General features: G+C 38.7%; 1 protein-coding gene across 2 annotated transcripts; it reads right to left on the bottom strand.

The window, feature by feature from the left end:
- Positions 1 to 1,336: 1,336 nt before the first annotated feature.
- LOC131229036 (proline-rich receptor-like protein kinase PERK4) lies at positions 1,337 to 15,720 on the bottom strand. 2 transcript variants are annotated; one of them, XM_058224893.1, is made up of 9 exons: positions 15,401 to 15,720; positions 7,260 to 7,968; positions 6,255 to 6,788; positions 5,737 to 5,823; positions 5,367 to 5,437; positions 5,129 to 5,205; positions 4,779 to 4,926; positions 4,008 to 4,169; positions 1,337 to 1,967 (listed from the first exon to the last, which is right to left on the bottom strand). In XM_058224893.1, exons 2-9 carry the CDS (start codon positions 7,894 to 7,896, stop codon positions 1,698 to 1,700), a joined length of 1,986 nt encoding a protein of 661 aa, XP_058080876.1. In that variant the 5' UTR covers positions 7,897 to 7,968; positions 15,401 to 15,720; the 3' UTR covers positions 1,337 to 1,697. The 2 variants fall into 2 exon arrangements, with proteins under 2 accessions (XP_058080876.1, XP_058080877.1); XM_058224894.1 differs by lacking the exon at positions 15,401 to 15,720 and having other exon boundaries at positions 7,260 to 7,996.
- Positions 15,721 to 16,711: the final 991 nt, after the last annotated feature.

Below are 16,711 nucleotides of genomic sequence, written 5' to 3'. Positions count from 1 at the left end.
GAAATGGTGTGTGATCAAATTGAATCTGATGAGACAGAGCATTGAAAACAATTTTTGATATACAAAAATTATTACAACCACATTGGCAAGAGATTTAAAAATAATTTTAAATTTATGGAGATCTCTTGTGGAAAGAGCATATAAAAGCAGTGGGTGCAAATGATCCTGGACCAATAACAAAACTCAATGAGGGTTTTATGGCATCCAGAAGCTATAAAAGGAGAACGCACTGAAAAACTTCAAAGCCAAGTCAAACACAATTTATCTTTATAGTCTTTACATTTATCTTAGCATATATAGTCTAGCCTAGCCTTACATTAGATCTCTATTATCCAGCGCTACCGTTACAATACCGTAGGAATATGGTAAATATCTACAATGTTTTATTGTTGAATCCCGCTCAACCGAGTTCTTATTTGGAATATCAAATATCATGGTCAAATATTGCTGACTAATCACCTTGTTTGTCTATATAGACGGTTCAAGTATTTATCTATTTATTTATCTCTAGTTTTGTTTGTTACTCTCTCAATTGTAATGAGCATCGATTCACAAATTAATAAAAATTGGTGTTATTATTAACATATTCTATTTTAATATATTCATCTTTATTCCTTTAAGAAATATACTTTGGTTGCGGTTATTTATTAATAAAAAAACAAGTCTTTTAGACACAAGGCAAAAAGATTCCATTGGAAAGTACTAGTCCCTATTCATTTGTAAATCGGTGGTTGATGAGGGCACCTGAGCTCTAGAACTTGGTATTAATCGGTCTAGCATGGACCAGTAATGTTCAATCAAACATGGAGTTAAGTACAATTTTAACACGCCTCCAGCACACGTAAACCAAATATAAGCCCTTATTAACATGAGTGCCCTCATATTTGATTGAATTGCAATTATTCATTCATTAACATTTAGGAGTATATGACTTCATGGGTAGTAGATCACTCTGTCCATCACACGCATCACCCTGTGCTGGGACCTAGGTACAAAAAATATGCCCATTCGAACTTAGTTGGGCCACACCACGGGAAGTAGTTGTGTGTGGGGTTCACCGTTGGAGTATATTCCATCTAGTCCACTCATCTGACACGCTGCACTAGGATGAATAGATTACCATAAATTCAGGTGATTTCGAGACTCATGTGAGCCATAACATGAGAAATTAGAGTTTTTTGCGATGACGTTACACTGTACACTTGTGTCCTGGATTGGTCTGAATATTAGGATCCACGGAGAAAATGTATCGACACCCAACTGATGAATGGGGTACATCTGATTTATATTCTGGAGCACCTGGAACTCAGTTTGTTATAGGCACGCCCTTCGTATCTAGCGTCAACATCCATTTGTAATGGGTGGGGATCCCATGCAAATTGCGTTGGGATTCCTGCCCGTGTTTAATGGACGGTGAGAAGAAAAGAAAACAATCCCATAAAAAAAGAATTTTTAAAAAATAAAACTAGATTAGAAAATAGGAAATTTTCTGCCTCCACAGATAAGAGATGCACACAGCCACACGCATAAACCCAAAGTATCATTCCGCTCATCAATCCTAAAAACAGAATAATACAGCGAAGATGATCTATTTTCTTTTCTTTTCTTTTTTTTCTTTTGTATTGATTTGGGACAAAAAAAAGAAGAAGAAAGAGGAAGAGAAAATAAATATCGATAATCTGACGTGGTTCAGTTGCTTAAGGGCTGCGCCTTTGGTTCATTTCACGTGAGTTTGTGCCATCGCTACTCGAGACATCGCGGCCCAAATCGCTGGAATGCCCGCTGTACTCGCTGCTCATAAACCCTTGACTCGCCAACGCCACTTTCCGGAACTGTTTCATGTCTGCATTGTATGAGCCAGTGTCATAGTCCACACTCCCGGCCGACCCAAATGCCGAACTTTGCCCAGGTTTCACCCCTTCATTCAAGTCTTGGAGCGAGACATCGCCTTCTAGCGCTCGTACTATCTGCTCAGTAATATTGTAGTTTTTTCCTTTTCAGTTCCAAAAATAATGCTAGTGATAACCATATTATTTGATTGTCCAAGAAATTATTTCACACCAATATGAATCACAACACGATTTAATTTAGCAAGTCTTATCAATTTAAGGACTAAAGGCTGGTTGGATCTGGGTGAAGTTGTATCATAACTGGCAATCCATAACAGTCAAGACTAACTGGTCATGGCATACTGTTGCTAATTAATTACTTCTATTGTATTTTTTTTTTCGTCAAACACCTTGGTTCATGGACAGATAGATTGTGGCATATACAGAGAAATTAAATATCAGTCAATGACTCACTCACGCGCTTTTGCATATTTTATACACGTGAAGATTAATGGAAATGCATATGCACATGTGATGCTTGACCGTTGATGGTCGAACACATGGCACTTTAAAACATGTTATAAAATGCATAGATAAATATGATCCTCATGTATAAATTTTTTTTTTTTTTTAAAAGTAAATTGTCATTGGCATAAAATCTCGTTTGGATTTAGATAAATTAGTTGTGTCACAATTAACAATTCATGAGCATGCTATTGTTGATTAGTTTTTTAAAACAACCCTATGATAGGATAAATTATAGATTGTATGAGGAGATTAAATAATGAATGGTGGCACACTTATGCATATAATATATTTTTTAGTGCTTAAAAATTGATAGTGGCACATATTCATATATAAGATACTTGAACTTAATGTTCGAACATATGTTATGTAGAAAATGGCATGCATATGCATATGTAGCTATAATGGTATTATGCACCAAAATCATCACCTCTTAACTAGAGATACTCAATCCATGCTCCACTAAACCTATATTGATGACTACTTGTCCAAAAGTGCATTGGTTCACATGCATATAAAGTTAATGATAAGCACACAAATTTAGACATGATACAACCTCACCAAAATTCAAAAATAACCTCTCAACCATAGATACTCAATCGATGCTCTAACAATCCTATATCACGACTACTTGTCCAAATGTGCATTGGCTCACGTGCATATAAAGTTAATGATAAGCATGCAGATTTAAACACGACACAACTTCACCAAAATTCAGACAGTTCTGTAGTTTTACTTCCAATCTATAATTGTCATGCATTCACAGACAGACTAGAGGGGTTAGCCATTCGTTTTGTACCGAGGTCAGGGTTTTCAGACAGATCAATCATTGAAGGGCTAGAAGCCCGATCATCGATCATTGAAGGGCTAGAAGCCCGATCGTTCACTCATCCATTTCTACTTCTCCCAATGGGAGGTCGACGTGTGGAGCCGAGGAGGCGGATGGGACTCTATTTCGCTTTAGGTCGAGCCACCATCCCTTCAATAATGTCGAAGGATCACAAGAGTCACCTTTCTCCCAACATCATTCTCAAACAAAGTATGGATCGGGTGGGTTCTTTCTATCTCCCTGGAGGGAGGGGATAGTTACTGTTTTGTTTTGAGATAAAAGGTGGTTGTTGAAACTGCTAACAGGGAATGGCCAGCCGCAGCAATGGAAGGTTGCCCAACTGTGTATACGTTGGAAGAAAGTATCAAGACACAATTTCACCAAAAGTCAAATAGTTGTGAGGTTTTACTTCTCTATCACAAACGCCCAATGTTTAATTTTCAGGCATTCATAGCCATTTACCCAAAGTATTAATTTTTGTATGGAAGAAGGTTGACAGGCCATGAACATGTGAAATTGTTCATGACTATCTATCAAATAACCTTGCCATAAATCTACGTTTTACTTCTCTAAAATTTTGACCTACTGATCAGCGGGCCCCTCTACGCTGAGATGAGTACCGACTTAAAGTGAGGCCAAATTATTCATCAGGTAGGCCAAACAAAATGAATTACTCAAACTTGATGAACGGAACGACCTGTTTCCAATACCCGGGAATCAACATTGTGGGGCCCACCAGATGATCATTTCAGATGTACAGCACGTGTGCGACTTTTGCACATGTTGCAAACCTCATAATGGCTGTGTTTGGGAGAGGTTCTGACCTGGCTCATTTTCGGGCGCCTCCTTGCCGAGTGGCGAACAGATGCAGCAGCGCTAGCTACCATGCGCACCATCTCATTGGGGTCGAAGTTATTCTGTAGGTGCGGGTCAACTAGCTCATCGAAGTTCCCTTCCTCCAATGCTCGGGTTAGCAACGGCCTTGCCTGCACACACAAATCACAATTATTCAATACATGGACAAATCAAAACTGTCCATGTGGTGGGCCTCGATATAATTTGATCGAATCGTGAAAGTACATTTGTTCAATTATCCTCTGTGAATTAAAACAAACCAACGAGTTGGTTTTGCCTACACGAGGCCCCATTGGGGCCCATGCAGAGATGGCATGACCATATTGGAACCGTCCATCTTCTAGATGTCATCATAAATTAACTCCGGCCCAATGATCATGCTTTAAGAATGACCCTTTAACTCTAATTTTTGAAAGTTTTCTTTTCGATTACATTCACATACAGATGATGATCAAAATCACCTATCCATCTTTACTGTCTTAAGGCGGAGGAGCTCATATATAGCATATTGCCTCAAACGTGGACAGTTCTGATTATCAGATTATTTCAGCATGTGGTTCCCAATGGGGTGACATATATTGTTGATCCTAAGTAGCAAGGTAGGCAAAATGAACTCTAAGAAGAGCTGTCGACAGACAATCCATGCATACTGTATATGAAAATAAAAATCAAACAATATACGTAAGTGTGTAAATGACAATTCCTTTATCAAAATTAAGTAATGGAAAGAAAATACAAACCCAATCTACTAAGCTATCATCCATGTAGGTGTTAGTAGTATCAACAGGCCGCCGTCCGGTGATCAGCTCCAGGAGCATGACACCATACGAGAAGACGTCAGATTTCTCAGTTAGCTTGCCACTCGATGCGTACTCGGGAGCCAAATACCTACATCACATAAGATTCAGTCGATATAATTCCATATGGACGAGTTAGTAGTAGATCTAGCCATTACTATCAAAGCTATCGGACATCAATGGTATCGGAGCGTGCCTCTCAATGAGGGTGATTTAAGTGCAACCAAATGTACAAGTAACTTTCGATTGATTATCAACTAATCCAGTAATCATCATATCATAACAGTACTCACCCAAATGTCCCCATGACACGTGTCGAAACATGAGTGTGGTTGTCCGACGACAGCTTGGCCAGTCCAAAATCCGCCACCTGGAAAGATATGTCCACCATGTCAACCCAACCAGCTTACGTATATGTGCATGTGTGAATGCACATGTACATGTAGAGATGGTTGAATAAATGTGCATTCATTCATGTGCATGGTGTATGATCATGCATGCATATGGTATGTGTGAGATTTGTGCACTCACCATGGCTTCAAAATTGTTGTCCAAGAGAATGTTAGCAGTTTTAATATCACGATGGATAATCTTCGGGTGACCTGGCAAGTAAGTAGAAACATATTAAAAAAAATAAAAAAATTTTAAAATGAAATTAGAGAATATCAACATCATGTATTGCTAACTCGTCCTATCTAGTTCGATAATCTTCGAGTGACCTGACATGATTTACATGTTGAGTTGTGGGGCCTACCAATTGGATGGCTTAGATGTCATACAAATGTTGCATGTGTGTATGTGTGGGAAGGTGGAGGGTGGGGTTACGGTCCATTGAGGTGTATGGAAATATTATGATGCATGTACACAGACGCACATACACAAAGAAATGTGAATTACTTACAATCTTCATGAAGATATGCAAGTCCTTTGGCCGATCCTAATGCAATCTTAAGTCTGGTAGGAAAATCCATGGTGAGACTGCCCCTTCCTGTAATCACGAATTACACCAGTATCAGTGTCCAACGGGATGAACTCATGTCCATTCGTTGCAACTCCCCAAATCATCCACCATACATGTGGCTAAACATATGTCCACTGGACAGTGCGAGTCATAATCTCCGCCGTCTTCGGAACACAGACCAAAAACAACAATGATCAGGCAGTCCTAACCATCCGATCGTTGGCCATCAAAATGGACGGTTAAAAAGTAAAATTAAAAGGAGTCCAAGTTCAGGGGCAACATCATATGATTAAAAGTGTCCTCTGTGCTCCATCCAAAGTGAGGTCTACGAGTTGGACGGTCTAGATTGATGAGTTGCATTGTATTGTAAGGTGAATGACCAAAATACCCTCAAGTGAAATGCACTATTAACTGTAATAATGACCAAAAAGCAACATTTCTACGCGAGGGAAGCATACCATGTAGGTGGTGCTCAAGGGTATTATTAGGAACGAACTCATAGACCAGCATCCGCTGCCCGCCTGCAATACAGTATCCGACAAGCGACACGAGGTGGCGGTGGTGGACCCGACTGATGATCTCGACCTCTGCCTGGAACTCGCGTTCTCCCTGCCCACTGCCCGACTTGAGCTGCTTCACTGCGATCTTCGTTCCATTGGGTAGCAGCCCCTTGTAAACATACCCGAACCCGCCCTGGCCTAAGAGGTTAGCCTGAGAGAACCCGCCTGTAGCAGAAGCTAGCTCATCGTATGTGAAAGTACTCTTATTGAACCCCAGTGCAAGGCTCGGGGAAGGTGGAGGTAGAGGGGGATGGTGTGGACCCGAATAGTTGGAGCTCATGTCGCTGCTGTGCGTGGGTGGTGGCGGTGGGGGTGATGGCCACATGCCGCCCTGTGGGCCCATTGCCCCAGGAGGAGGAGGGACCTTAATCACATGGTCCATCGATTGCGGTGAATTGTACCAATTTGGACCGCTGTTATAATAGTTACTACCTGCAACCAAGATTAATCGATTAGTAAAACATCAACTACTTGTATTATACTAGCTCACGTTTGGTTGCACTGAATATCATGAAATGAATTTGAGAATATTAGAAACCTGTTTAACATATTTCTTTCCATATACTCATCTCAACAGGCATTTGAAAATGGGTATTTGAATATCTAATCTTGAAATGCTTTATAGAATCGCGCCAACCACTTCTCTGTGGGGCATGTATCTGAGATATAGAAATAATTCATTAGGGCCCCACTTGCTATGCACCATAGCTCAAAAATCAGTAGGTGGACAGGGTTCATTCCATCTCCAATGGCTCAGATGAATTTAGTGATAAGGTGATGAAGTGCTAGCAACACACCTCATGCGATCAGATGGCCTACAACAAACTTTTGTTGTATGCATTCGTTATTAGATCATTGCTTAATATGAAAGTTGAAATGAGAATTAGAGTTAGGGTTTAAAACCTTTAGGCCCACCACGGGAAGGATCTGGATAGTACTGCATGTGATTTTGGGGTCTCTTCTTCTTCTTCTTCCTCATACAGCATACGAGAGAGATGATCAATGCAGCGAGAATTAAGGCGGCCACTGAAAGTCCAACAATAAGAGATACATTCAGATCATCAGAGGAATCACGATTGTGTGACGGTGGAGATTTGCTAGAACTGTGGTTGGATGGGGTCGGGCTCTTCGAATGCGTTGGAGGCGACAAGGCCTTGGGGGGAGAAGAAGGTGTTGTTTTTTGCGGTGGTGGTGGTGGGACCACGGATGGCGGAGATGAATTGGGTGGCGAACGGTTAGGAGTGCCTTCATCATCTGATGACGATGGAGGCGGAGAAGATAAGGGTGTTGGGGGAGAGGAATTTTTCGGTGGGGCTGGCGACTTTTCATCCGGAGGCGGTGACTTTGCATCTGGGGGTGGGGGAGAGGGGGTGGTCGTTGGAGGGGGTGTTGAAGGGTTTGACTTAGGTGGCGGCGGCGACGGTGCTGACTGTGGTGGTGGAGATGATGAGGATGATGATGGAGGCGGCGATGATGATGTCGGAGGGGAGGGTGGAGATTCGGATTCCGGCGACGGAGCAGTCACAGGAGGTGATGCCATTTCCGGAACTAATTAAAGCTGGAACACACCGAAAAACTTGCCACCTGTAACTGCTCGCCTAAGAGGAGAAGCCTTAAATTATGGACCACTGTAGATGACAAAAAAAAAAAAAAACAGAAAATATTAAATAGAAATAGACCAAAAGAATAGACATACTATGAACTTTACATTCGAGAAAATCTAGATTTTTTTTTTCGATTCGGAATATGTGTTAACTTTTCAAGTAATCAAGATTCCTTGTGATTTTTTGTTCTATCTGATTATCGAATTATTTGTATAAATAATTTACTAAGTCTCAGAATGAATAATTTTGCAGCAATGGTCTCTTGGTTATAAGATTATCTAAGTTTTTGAAAAATCATGGATTATTTGGGTGGATTTGATTGTGCCAAAATATAATAAAATGTCATGATGTTTGATGACTAATGAGTCTAATTCAATGCAAAATTTCATGATATTTGGTGCAACCAAACGCGCCATCCCATTTATTTTGGAAAAGAAATTTTCAGAATAATTCGTGAATTATTGACTGATTCATCAACTATTCATGATTTGTAACTTTGTATGGTAATGATGTCAGAATGAGGTCGTCTTTGCGTCGGTATCCTTGATCACCGGCATGTGTCCACACATGGGGTCCACACACAATGTTGATTGGATAATTGAAAGGTCCATTGGCTCAAAGTTATCTTTAATGGATTATGATCCAAAAATATATATTCTAAAAATGAATACTGGCCATTGTTTTAGTGAGTTTAGTTTCAACAACTATATATGCCTACACAAATCAATGGTCAGAATCATTCTCATCCAAAAGATGAACACTTCTAACCATCCGAACACCTTTATTTCTAGCCTAGTGAGCAGCATACATCAGGGATCCTGATTCCAATGCCGGCAAAACTCTGCCCAAATCAGTATTTTGAATAAAATCCAATTTTTTTTAAAAAAAATCAAGCAAAGTTATTTTAGTTTGAAAATTTTTTTTAAAGGAAAATTTTCTTCCTTTAAGAGTGTGTTTGGTTGAAAAAGAAACAAAAAAGGTGTATTTAGTTGCACCAAATATCATTAAATTTTATAATAGTCAGATTTGTGGAGTAATGTGCGAAAGCAACTTATATAAGTTAGAATCAAATAAACCAAGTACACAAAAAACACAAGGTTTTACATTTAAAAAAAAATCTTTTATGGAAAAAAATCATGGTATAAAGCAACAACGAATCCACTATGATAAGCAATGTTACAAGATATGGAAGAACTTACCGATCCATAAAATAAACCCTGAAAACCATATAAAAACGATAGTTTTAATCTACCTTTGCTCACAAAAGCCCTATGTATGTTTTCAATAGCCTAACTCTTTGTTACAAATCTTTAAATAGAGTTAAAATCAAATCAGGAAACAAAACCTGTAATTCCGAAAAACTCCGCAAGTCGATCGATGAGAACTTCGATCAGCACAAGTGCTATCGGTGATCCATTTATTGGAGCAAAACCATCCTCGATCAAATCGATTTGGACCTAAAAATTGTTCAGCAAGCGAGCAAAGGCTAAAAAATGAGATTTTATCGATGGACAGTTGACAATAATCTCCATGTCTTCAGTTATCACAAACCATAGCTTCAAGCTACATCTCTAATTGCCTCCATCATAGCTATATCATTGTCGTTGCTTCTCGTGCACATCTATCTTTGTCAAGTCTTCGTCAAACCTAGAGAAGTCACATAGAACTTGAACTTCTTTATAAGAACCACCTTCATAAGAATGTTCACCAAATTCACACTTATGTGGATCTTCTCAAGAGTCACTCCGTCTTCCTCAATAAAATTATGATGAACATCAATATGTTTAGTACGACAATAGTAAACCGCTTCTTCACCAAATTAATTGCATTTTCGCTGTTTCAATTTATTAACACGGCTTCCTGATGAAGCTCAAGCTGATTTATTATCTATATCAACCAAACACCTTCTTTGAATACTTTCATCACCGCCATATACTCTGTTTCTATTGTGGAAAAGCCACCACAGACTGAAACTTTGACATCCAACTAATCGCCCCACCCGTTAGCACGAATGAGTAGCTGGAAGTCGATATCCTATTATCCATATTACCTACATAATCGGCATCCACATAGTCTACCAACTTATCCTCAGACTTTTCAAACGTCGAGACGTAATCTACTTTACCTCGAATATATCGAAGTAACCATTTCACTACTTCCCAATGTTGCTTACCGGGGTTAGCCATGTATTTGCTTACAACACTCACTGCATGTGAAATATTGAATCTCTTAGAGACCATGACATACATCAAACTACCAACAGTGATCATATAGAGCACACGAGACATCACTTGCTTTTCTTCATATGAAGAAAAGCAAGTCCTAAAGTGAGGAGCATGGGGTGTGCTAACCGGTTTCGTTTTGTCCATACCAAACTTTATCAATACCTACTCAAGGTATTCTGCATGTGATATCTGTAGTCTATTTCTCTGTCCGTATCTGTAAATATTTATGCTGAGAATCTTCCTTACAATCCTCAGATCTTTCATTTCAAATGTCTTTGACAACTGAATCCTCAACATATCGATCTCAGACATGCTATGTCTGGTAATAAACATGTCATTTACATACAATACCAATACAATGAAATGTCCATCATTCAGTGTCTTATAATAGACAAAATGATCATATCTACTTCTGGTAAATCGCTTACCCAAAATGAAAGTATACCTTTTGTACCACTGCCTAAGTGACTATTTTAAGCCATATAATGATCTTCTCAACATGCAAAATATATTCATAGTCTATTTCACTTTGAACTATTCTGGTTGTTTCATGTAATTATGCTCCTCCAACTCCCCATGAAGGAAAGCAATCTTCACATCTATCCGATTCAATTTCAGGTTGTATTGGATAACTAGTGCCAATACAAATTCGATAGACACATACTTAATTACAGGCACGATAATCTTGCTAAAATCGACACCCCCCTTCTGCGCATATCCTTTCGTAACCAATCTTGTCATGTATTTATCCCGCTTCTTCTTATAAATACACTTACAGTTGATCATTTTACACCCCATTGGAAGCTTAACTAACTCTCATGTCTATTCCTATGCAGGGAATCCATCTTGTTATGCGTGTTTGCTATCCACTTCTCAACATAATAACCATCTAATGCTTCTTGAAAGGTAGACAAATCCCCTTCATCCACAATAAGGGTAAATGCAATATTCGATTCATCCTTATATCTGACTGACAATTTGAGATCTCTCGGCATGTTTCTTCTTGGAAGTGGCTCCTTCACCTACTCTTGTACCTCTGCCCGCGGCTCAAGATCTACCTATATATCAACTTTTTCAATCTTGACATCAATGACCATCGATTTCTCGGATTCCTTGCATTCATCCTTGCATATTAAGAAATCTTCATCAAACCTGTCATCTCAGCTAATTATGATCTTCCGTGCAACTCAGTCGTACAGCCTGTACCATTTCACACCATCACTATAACCCACAAAAGTGTATTTCTTAGCCATTTGATTAAACTTATCTCTCTCAACTGACGGTACATGAGAGTAAGCATCAAAACCAAATACACGCAACTGTGAGTAGTCTACCTCATGGCTACTCCACACTTCTTCAGGAATCTTACAGTCTATCGGTGTAAACGAGAACCGATTAACTAGGTAATAAGCCATGTTAACGATCTCCGTCCACAACTCCTTGTCCAATCTAGCATTAGTTAACATGCTTCGGGCTCTCTTTAAAAGAAACTAATTCATCCATTCTGTTACTCCATTCTACTCAAGAGTGTGCCTCGTCGTATTATGTCTAATGATCCTCTCATCTTTCTAAAACTGGTTGAATTCCTTTGAAGTAAATTCACTTCCATTATTAGTCCTTAATACCTTCAGTTTCTGTCTGTCTGTCTTTCAACATTATCTTCCACACTTTAAATGTGACAAAAATATTGAATTTATTTTTGAATAAATAAACTCACACTTTCCTGGAGTAGTCATCGATGAATGAGAAAAAATACGATGACCCCCAGCAAAAACAAGGGGCGATGGACCCCATACATCTGAATGCACATACTCAAGCATATATTTACAAACATGCTTTTCAGTTTTAAAAGTTAGCCTTAACTATTTACCATATATACAATGCTCGCATATACTAAATGCAATACTTTTTAAAGGAATCAAACAACGATAAAAAAGTACCTTCATACTGTGGTCACTCATATGGCCTAAACATACATGCCATAATCGTGATGACGTGGATTCCGCTACAAACACTGCAGCTCCATCCATTTCAATGTTTTCGATCGACTTGTATAGATTACTACTCCACTGCACTTTCATCACAATAAGTGTCAGCCCTTTTCAAAACTTTAAGGACCCTGTCATAACGAGTGAACTTATAACCAAGTGTTTCAAGAGCCTCTAGAGATATCAAATTCTTCATGAGGTTCGGAACGTATCAAACATCTATCAGCTCCACCCCATCAAACATTCCGATGTGCAATGAATTAATTCGAACAACTTTACAGGCAATATCATTGTCCATAAAAAAACCTATCCACCGTTGTACTCATTTTATGTAGTGAACCAATCCCTATAAGAAGTCATGTGGTATGAGGCCCCCGAATCTAAAATTCAATTATTACTAAGGTAACCAAATTTGGATGTGGTCAAGACATAATCACCATCCACCTCCTCGCATGATTATGTTGTGTTGGCCTCTTTTCACGCATTCTCTGATTTTTCTCCATTTTGAGCCTTAGGGTTCCTTTAGTCTTTCTTCATATGCCATATCATCCCACAAGTCTAACACTTTATCTTGTCATTTCCTTTAAATTTGGATCGCGATCAAGAATTGCCCTTCTTCATTTCAGTATTCCTTCCCCTAGCAACCAATACATTCGTAGAGGTAACTCTTTCTCAATTGCTTCCCCTGAATGGTAGAGATGACAATCTCTATAGCGATGGTACCCCTGCTTTGGATGAACGTGTCTACCAAATTCTCAAAAGATGATAGAAATGAATACAAAAGAATTAAGGTTTAATCTTTCTTTTCAATTTTAACCTCTACATTCATAATTTTATGTAGGAATTCGTTGAAAGTGCTCATGTAATCATTAATGACAAACCTCTCTGTCATCTTAAGATTATACAATTGCTTCTTAAGATACAAAAGGCTACCCAAGAATTTCTTCATGTACAAACTATCTAGTTTCATCCATACTCATGCGACGATCTTTTGATTCAAGACATTGTCTACTATACACAATTGTATCGAGATTGTAGCCATCTCGTTTAGTTCATCCCACTATTCATCAGTTAAATGCAGGATGCTTCAACGTATTAAGGAAAGCTTGCAATTTGTGTTGAACTAGGAGGCCTCTCATCTTAACCTTCTATAGTTCAAAGTTATTTCTTCTAGTGAACTTCTCAATTTCATACTTAATATTAAATCTTAGACATGTTTTTACATTAAAAAAGCTTTATAAAAAAAACACCAACGTTTACTCTGATACCACTTGTTGGGGGACGCGTTGAAGCAATCTTAAGTTAGAATCAGACAATAAGATATCAAATAAACCAAGCATACAAAGAACATAAGGTTTTACGTATTAAAAAAACCCTCGTAGGAAAAAACTATAGCACAAGCGATAGCGAATCCACTATGATAAATAATGTTACTAGAGATGAAAGAACTTACTGATCTGTAGAATAAACTCTGAAAACTATATAAAAACCCTAACCTTGATCTCCATTCACTTACAAAAGCACTAAGCACATTTTTAATACTTTAATCCCCAATTACAAACCCTTAAATAGAGTTAAAATCAAATTATGAAACAAAATATGCAAATTTATAAAACTGCACAAGTCGGTCAATGGGAGCTTCAATCAAATTGATTACCATTGACGACCCATCGATGAGATCGAAGTCATCTTTGATTAGATCGATTTGGACCCAAAAACCGTCCAACGAGCAAAAAGCCAAAAAAATGAAATTTTATCGATGAAATTGAATAGTCTATCAATGCCATCAACAGACCCAGTTATAAACAAATTGAAAACATCTATAACAAGAATATCACAAAATAATAACCTCAGGTGGAATTCAACTATGTTATTATTATTATTATTATTATTTTGCCTCAGACTAAATTTCCAAATTTCATGTTTGATTGCATCAAATATTAAAGAATTTCATGATATTTGGTGCAACCAAACGCACCCTGAAGTATTCTCGAATCTGAACTTTGTAGCATTGAATGTAAGAGAAGGTAAAGATGGGAAAACAAGGGCTCAACTAGACGTTCCATGATAAATGGTCAGAAATCTTAAAACATGGAGTCCCCAGATAAAAATCCAAGAATTTGATTAGCCTATGTCTCAATTCAGGATTGCCTACGCGTATCAGCTTATTGGGGCCCACATGCTGAGATGAACTGGTGATCAGAACCATCCATGTTGTGGATGCTATATATGAGACATGAACCAGCATAAGAAACTGACATTGAACCGATGATTCTGACCATCGATACGTGAACATGAATGTAGCATATTCTTTCAAGGCCTCAACATTCAACTCCAAAAATCAAACATCAATATATATATATATATATATATATATATATATATATATATATACTTGAAGCATCACTATTGCACCATTGCTCATCTAAGCACACCGAATATATGGACGATTCAGATCATCGGACAAATCTCTGCATGCGGATCCCATTTGGTGAGACGTCTTGAATCGCAGCATAGACAAAAGAATTCAAAATTCAAGAGAACTTAATCAGTTTTGTGGAAGGAAAGTAATGAGAATTGAAGAGCCAAAAAAAAAAAAAAAAAAAAGAGCCATTAAAATGTATCCTTACATGTGTTATTTTGGAAGTAAAAGTTCAAATAAAATGAAGAAGATTAAAAAAAAACAGCGCAACGCCGATCCAATAGATTATATGGAATATACATGGAATCCGGGCTATGGTGGTACCAATACCGAGAAGAAATGGGGTCCACGTGATGTATTCATGACATCCAGTCCGTCCATCAGATGCATGTCCATACCATACATTAAAAAATAAAAAATAAGCCCAAATAGAACCCAAGGCCACACAACAAGGGACAATTTGAGAGAGAACGCCCATCCTTGATTAGAATGCCGTGTACAAAGAATCTAGGCCGTCCAGACCCTTAATCAGCGGTGGATTAACTGTTAGGACAAAAATAAGGCTATTCTGAAACTCAAGCTCACAGGAGCCTCGTTGAGAATCAAGGGCCGGCATCCCCTCCCACATTGTTCCCTATTTCGTGACACAAAACAGTTTTGGATAGCACTGATTTTCAAATCTTAAGAGTAACCTGAGGCAACGCATCAGATGTACGGGTTGGATGTCAGATTAATACTAGTGGGAAAAAAATAAAATGAATAACGGATTGGATGAAATACAATAGCGTTGAGAGAGAGACAGGACCTGTTGTATTAGGAAAGGAGAAAGTTTGTGAGAGAAGGGCGAGGACTAGAGATGGTGCATTGCATTAGATCCCGTCCTTCTCCAATCAAACTTCTCTCAGTCTCTCCTCTTTTCTCCTTTGTCTCGCCTACCTTGGAATGGTTTTTTCTTTTACTATTTTTCAATTGGAATGCTTGCTCAGTCATACTCCTCTGCCCTCAAAACCTGCGATTGACAATTCAAATGCTCTACCAGCCTTTGCTTTTGCTTCCTTACACCTTTCCTTACTTTCCGGTTCGTTATTTTCGGTTTTTACCTTTTCTTCGCGCCAATTCTCCTTCCCACCGCTTATCTTGCCTTTACCTTTTTCTTTTTTTTTTCTTTTTTTTTTTTTTCTTTTTTTTCTTTTTTTTTTATAACTTCCATACACCTCCCCACTGTGCTACTTACCTACACTCGCACTCTCCAGTTTTGTTCACCTCAAGATCAACCGTCCAAATGGTTGTCCCACTCATCTAGAACTAGTACTCCAACCAATCAAGTGGTTCAGTTGTAATGAACGGTTAGATGGAGATAGGAAGTGGCCCAGATCAAAGAAACAAATGGTCATTGATCAGCGCTTAGGATCATTAATTCAATTCTCTCTCTATCTTCTTTTTTGTTATGATTTATGAACCATCTACAGTGGGCCCCATCATTTGGATTTCTTAATTACATTTGCATATACTTCATGCTTACATGGCTGACCTGCGTGCATATGAAATATCCCGTTGGACTCGGTCTCGGTAGTTATCCCTTCAGTACGGACGTCGGTGCTGGAAAATCCCTGTGGACCCCACCATGATGTATGTGTTTTATCCACGCCGTCCATCCATTTTTTCAGCCCATTTTAATGCATAATGTCAAAAATGATGCAGATTTAAGTCTCAGATGGACCACACCACAGGAAACAGTGGTGATTTAACACCCACAATTAAAAACTTCCCAGGGCCTACTGTAATGTTTATTTTCCATCCAACCTGTTGATTAGGTCAGACAGACCTGGATGAACAGAAAACACAAATATAAGCTTCATCCAATTGTTTTGTAGCCCCCGAGAAGTTTTTAATTGTAGGCATTCAATCAGCACTGTTTCCTGTGGTATGGTCCACCTGAGATTCGGATCTGCCTCATTTTTGGAGTCATGCTCTTAAATGAGTTGGAAAAATAGATGGACGGACTGGATAAAATATATACATCATGTTGGGGCCCATATAGAGCTTTTCCCGCACCGACGTAGGTACTAGATGGGTCACACCCCCGAATCCGAGTCCCACTCGACCAGCCTATCAA

This window comes from Magnolia sinica, chromosome 16, assembly GCF_029962835.1.
Source record: "Magnolia sinica isolate HGM2019 chromosome 16, MsV1, whole genome shotgun sequence".
Taxonomy (NCBI): domain Eukaryota; kingdom Viridiplantae; phylum Streptophyta; class Magnoliopsida; order Magnoliales; family Magnoliaceae; genus Magnolia; species Magnolia sinica.
Note: the sequence above shows the minus strand (reverse complement) of the source record. Positions and strands in the feature narration are given on the sequence as shown.

Excerpts from the sequence above, each read along its gene's own strand:
- LOC131229036 (XM_058224893.1), bottom strand. The coding sequence starts at position 7,896 with ATGGCATCACCTCCTGTGACTGCTCCGTCGCCGGAATCCGAATCTCCA. Across the intron at positions 5,206-5,366 it reads ACAACAATTTTGAAGCCATG|GTGGCGGATTTTGGACTGGC; the intron begins GTGAGTGCACAA and ends ATATCTTTCCAG. Across the intron at positions 4,170-4,778 it reads ATGATAGCTTAGTAGATTGG|GCAAGGCCGTTGCTAACCCG; the intron begins GTTTGTATTTTC and ends TTGTGTGTGCAG.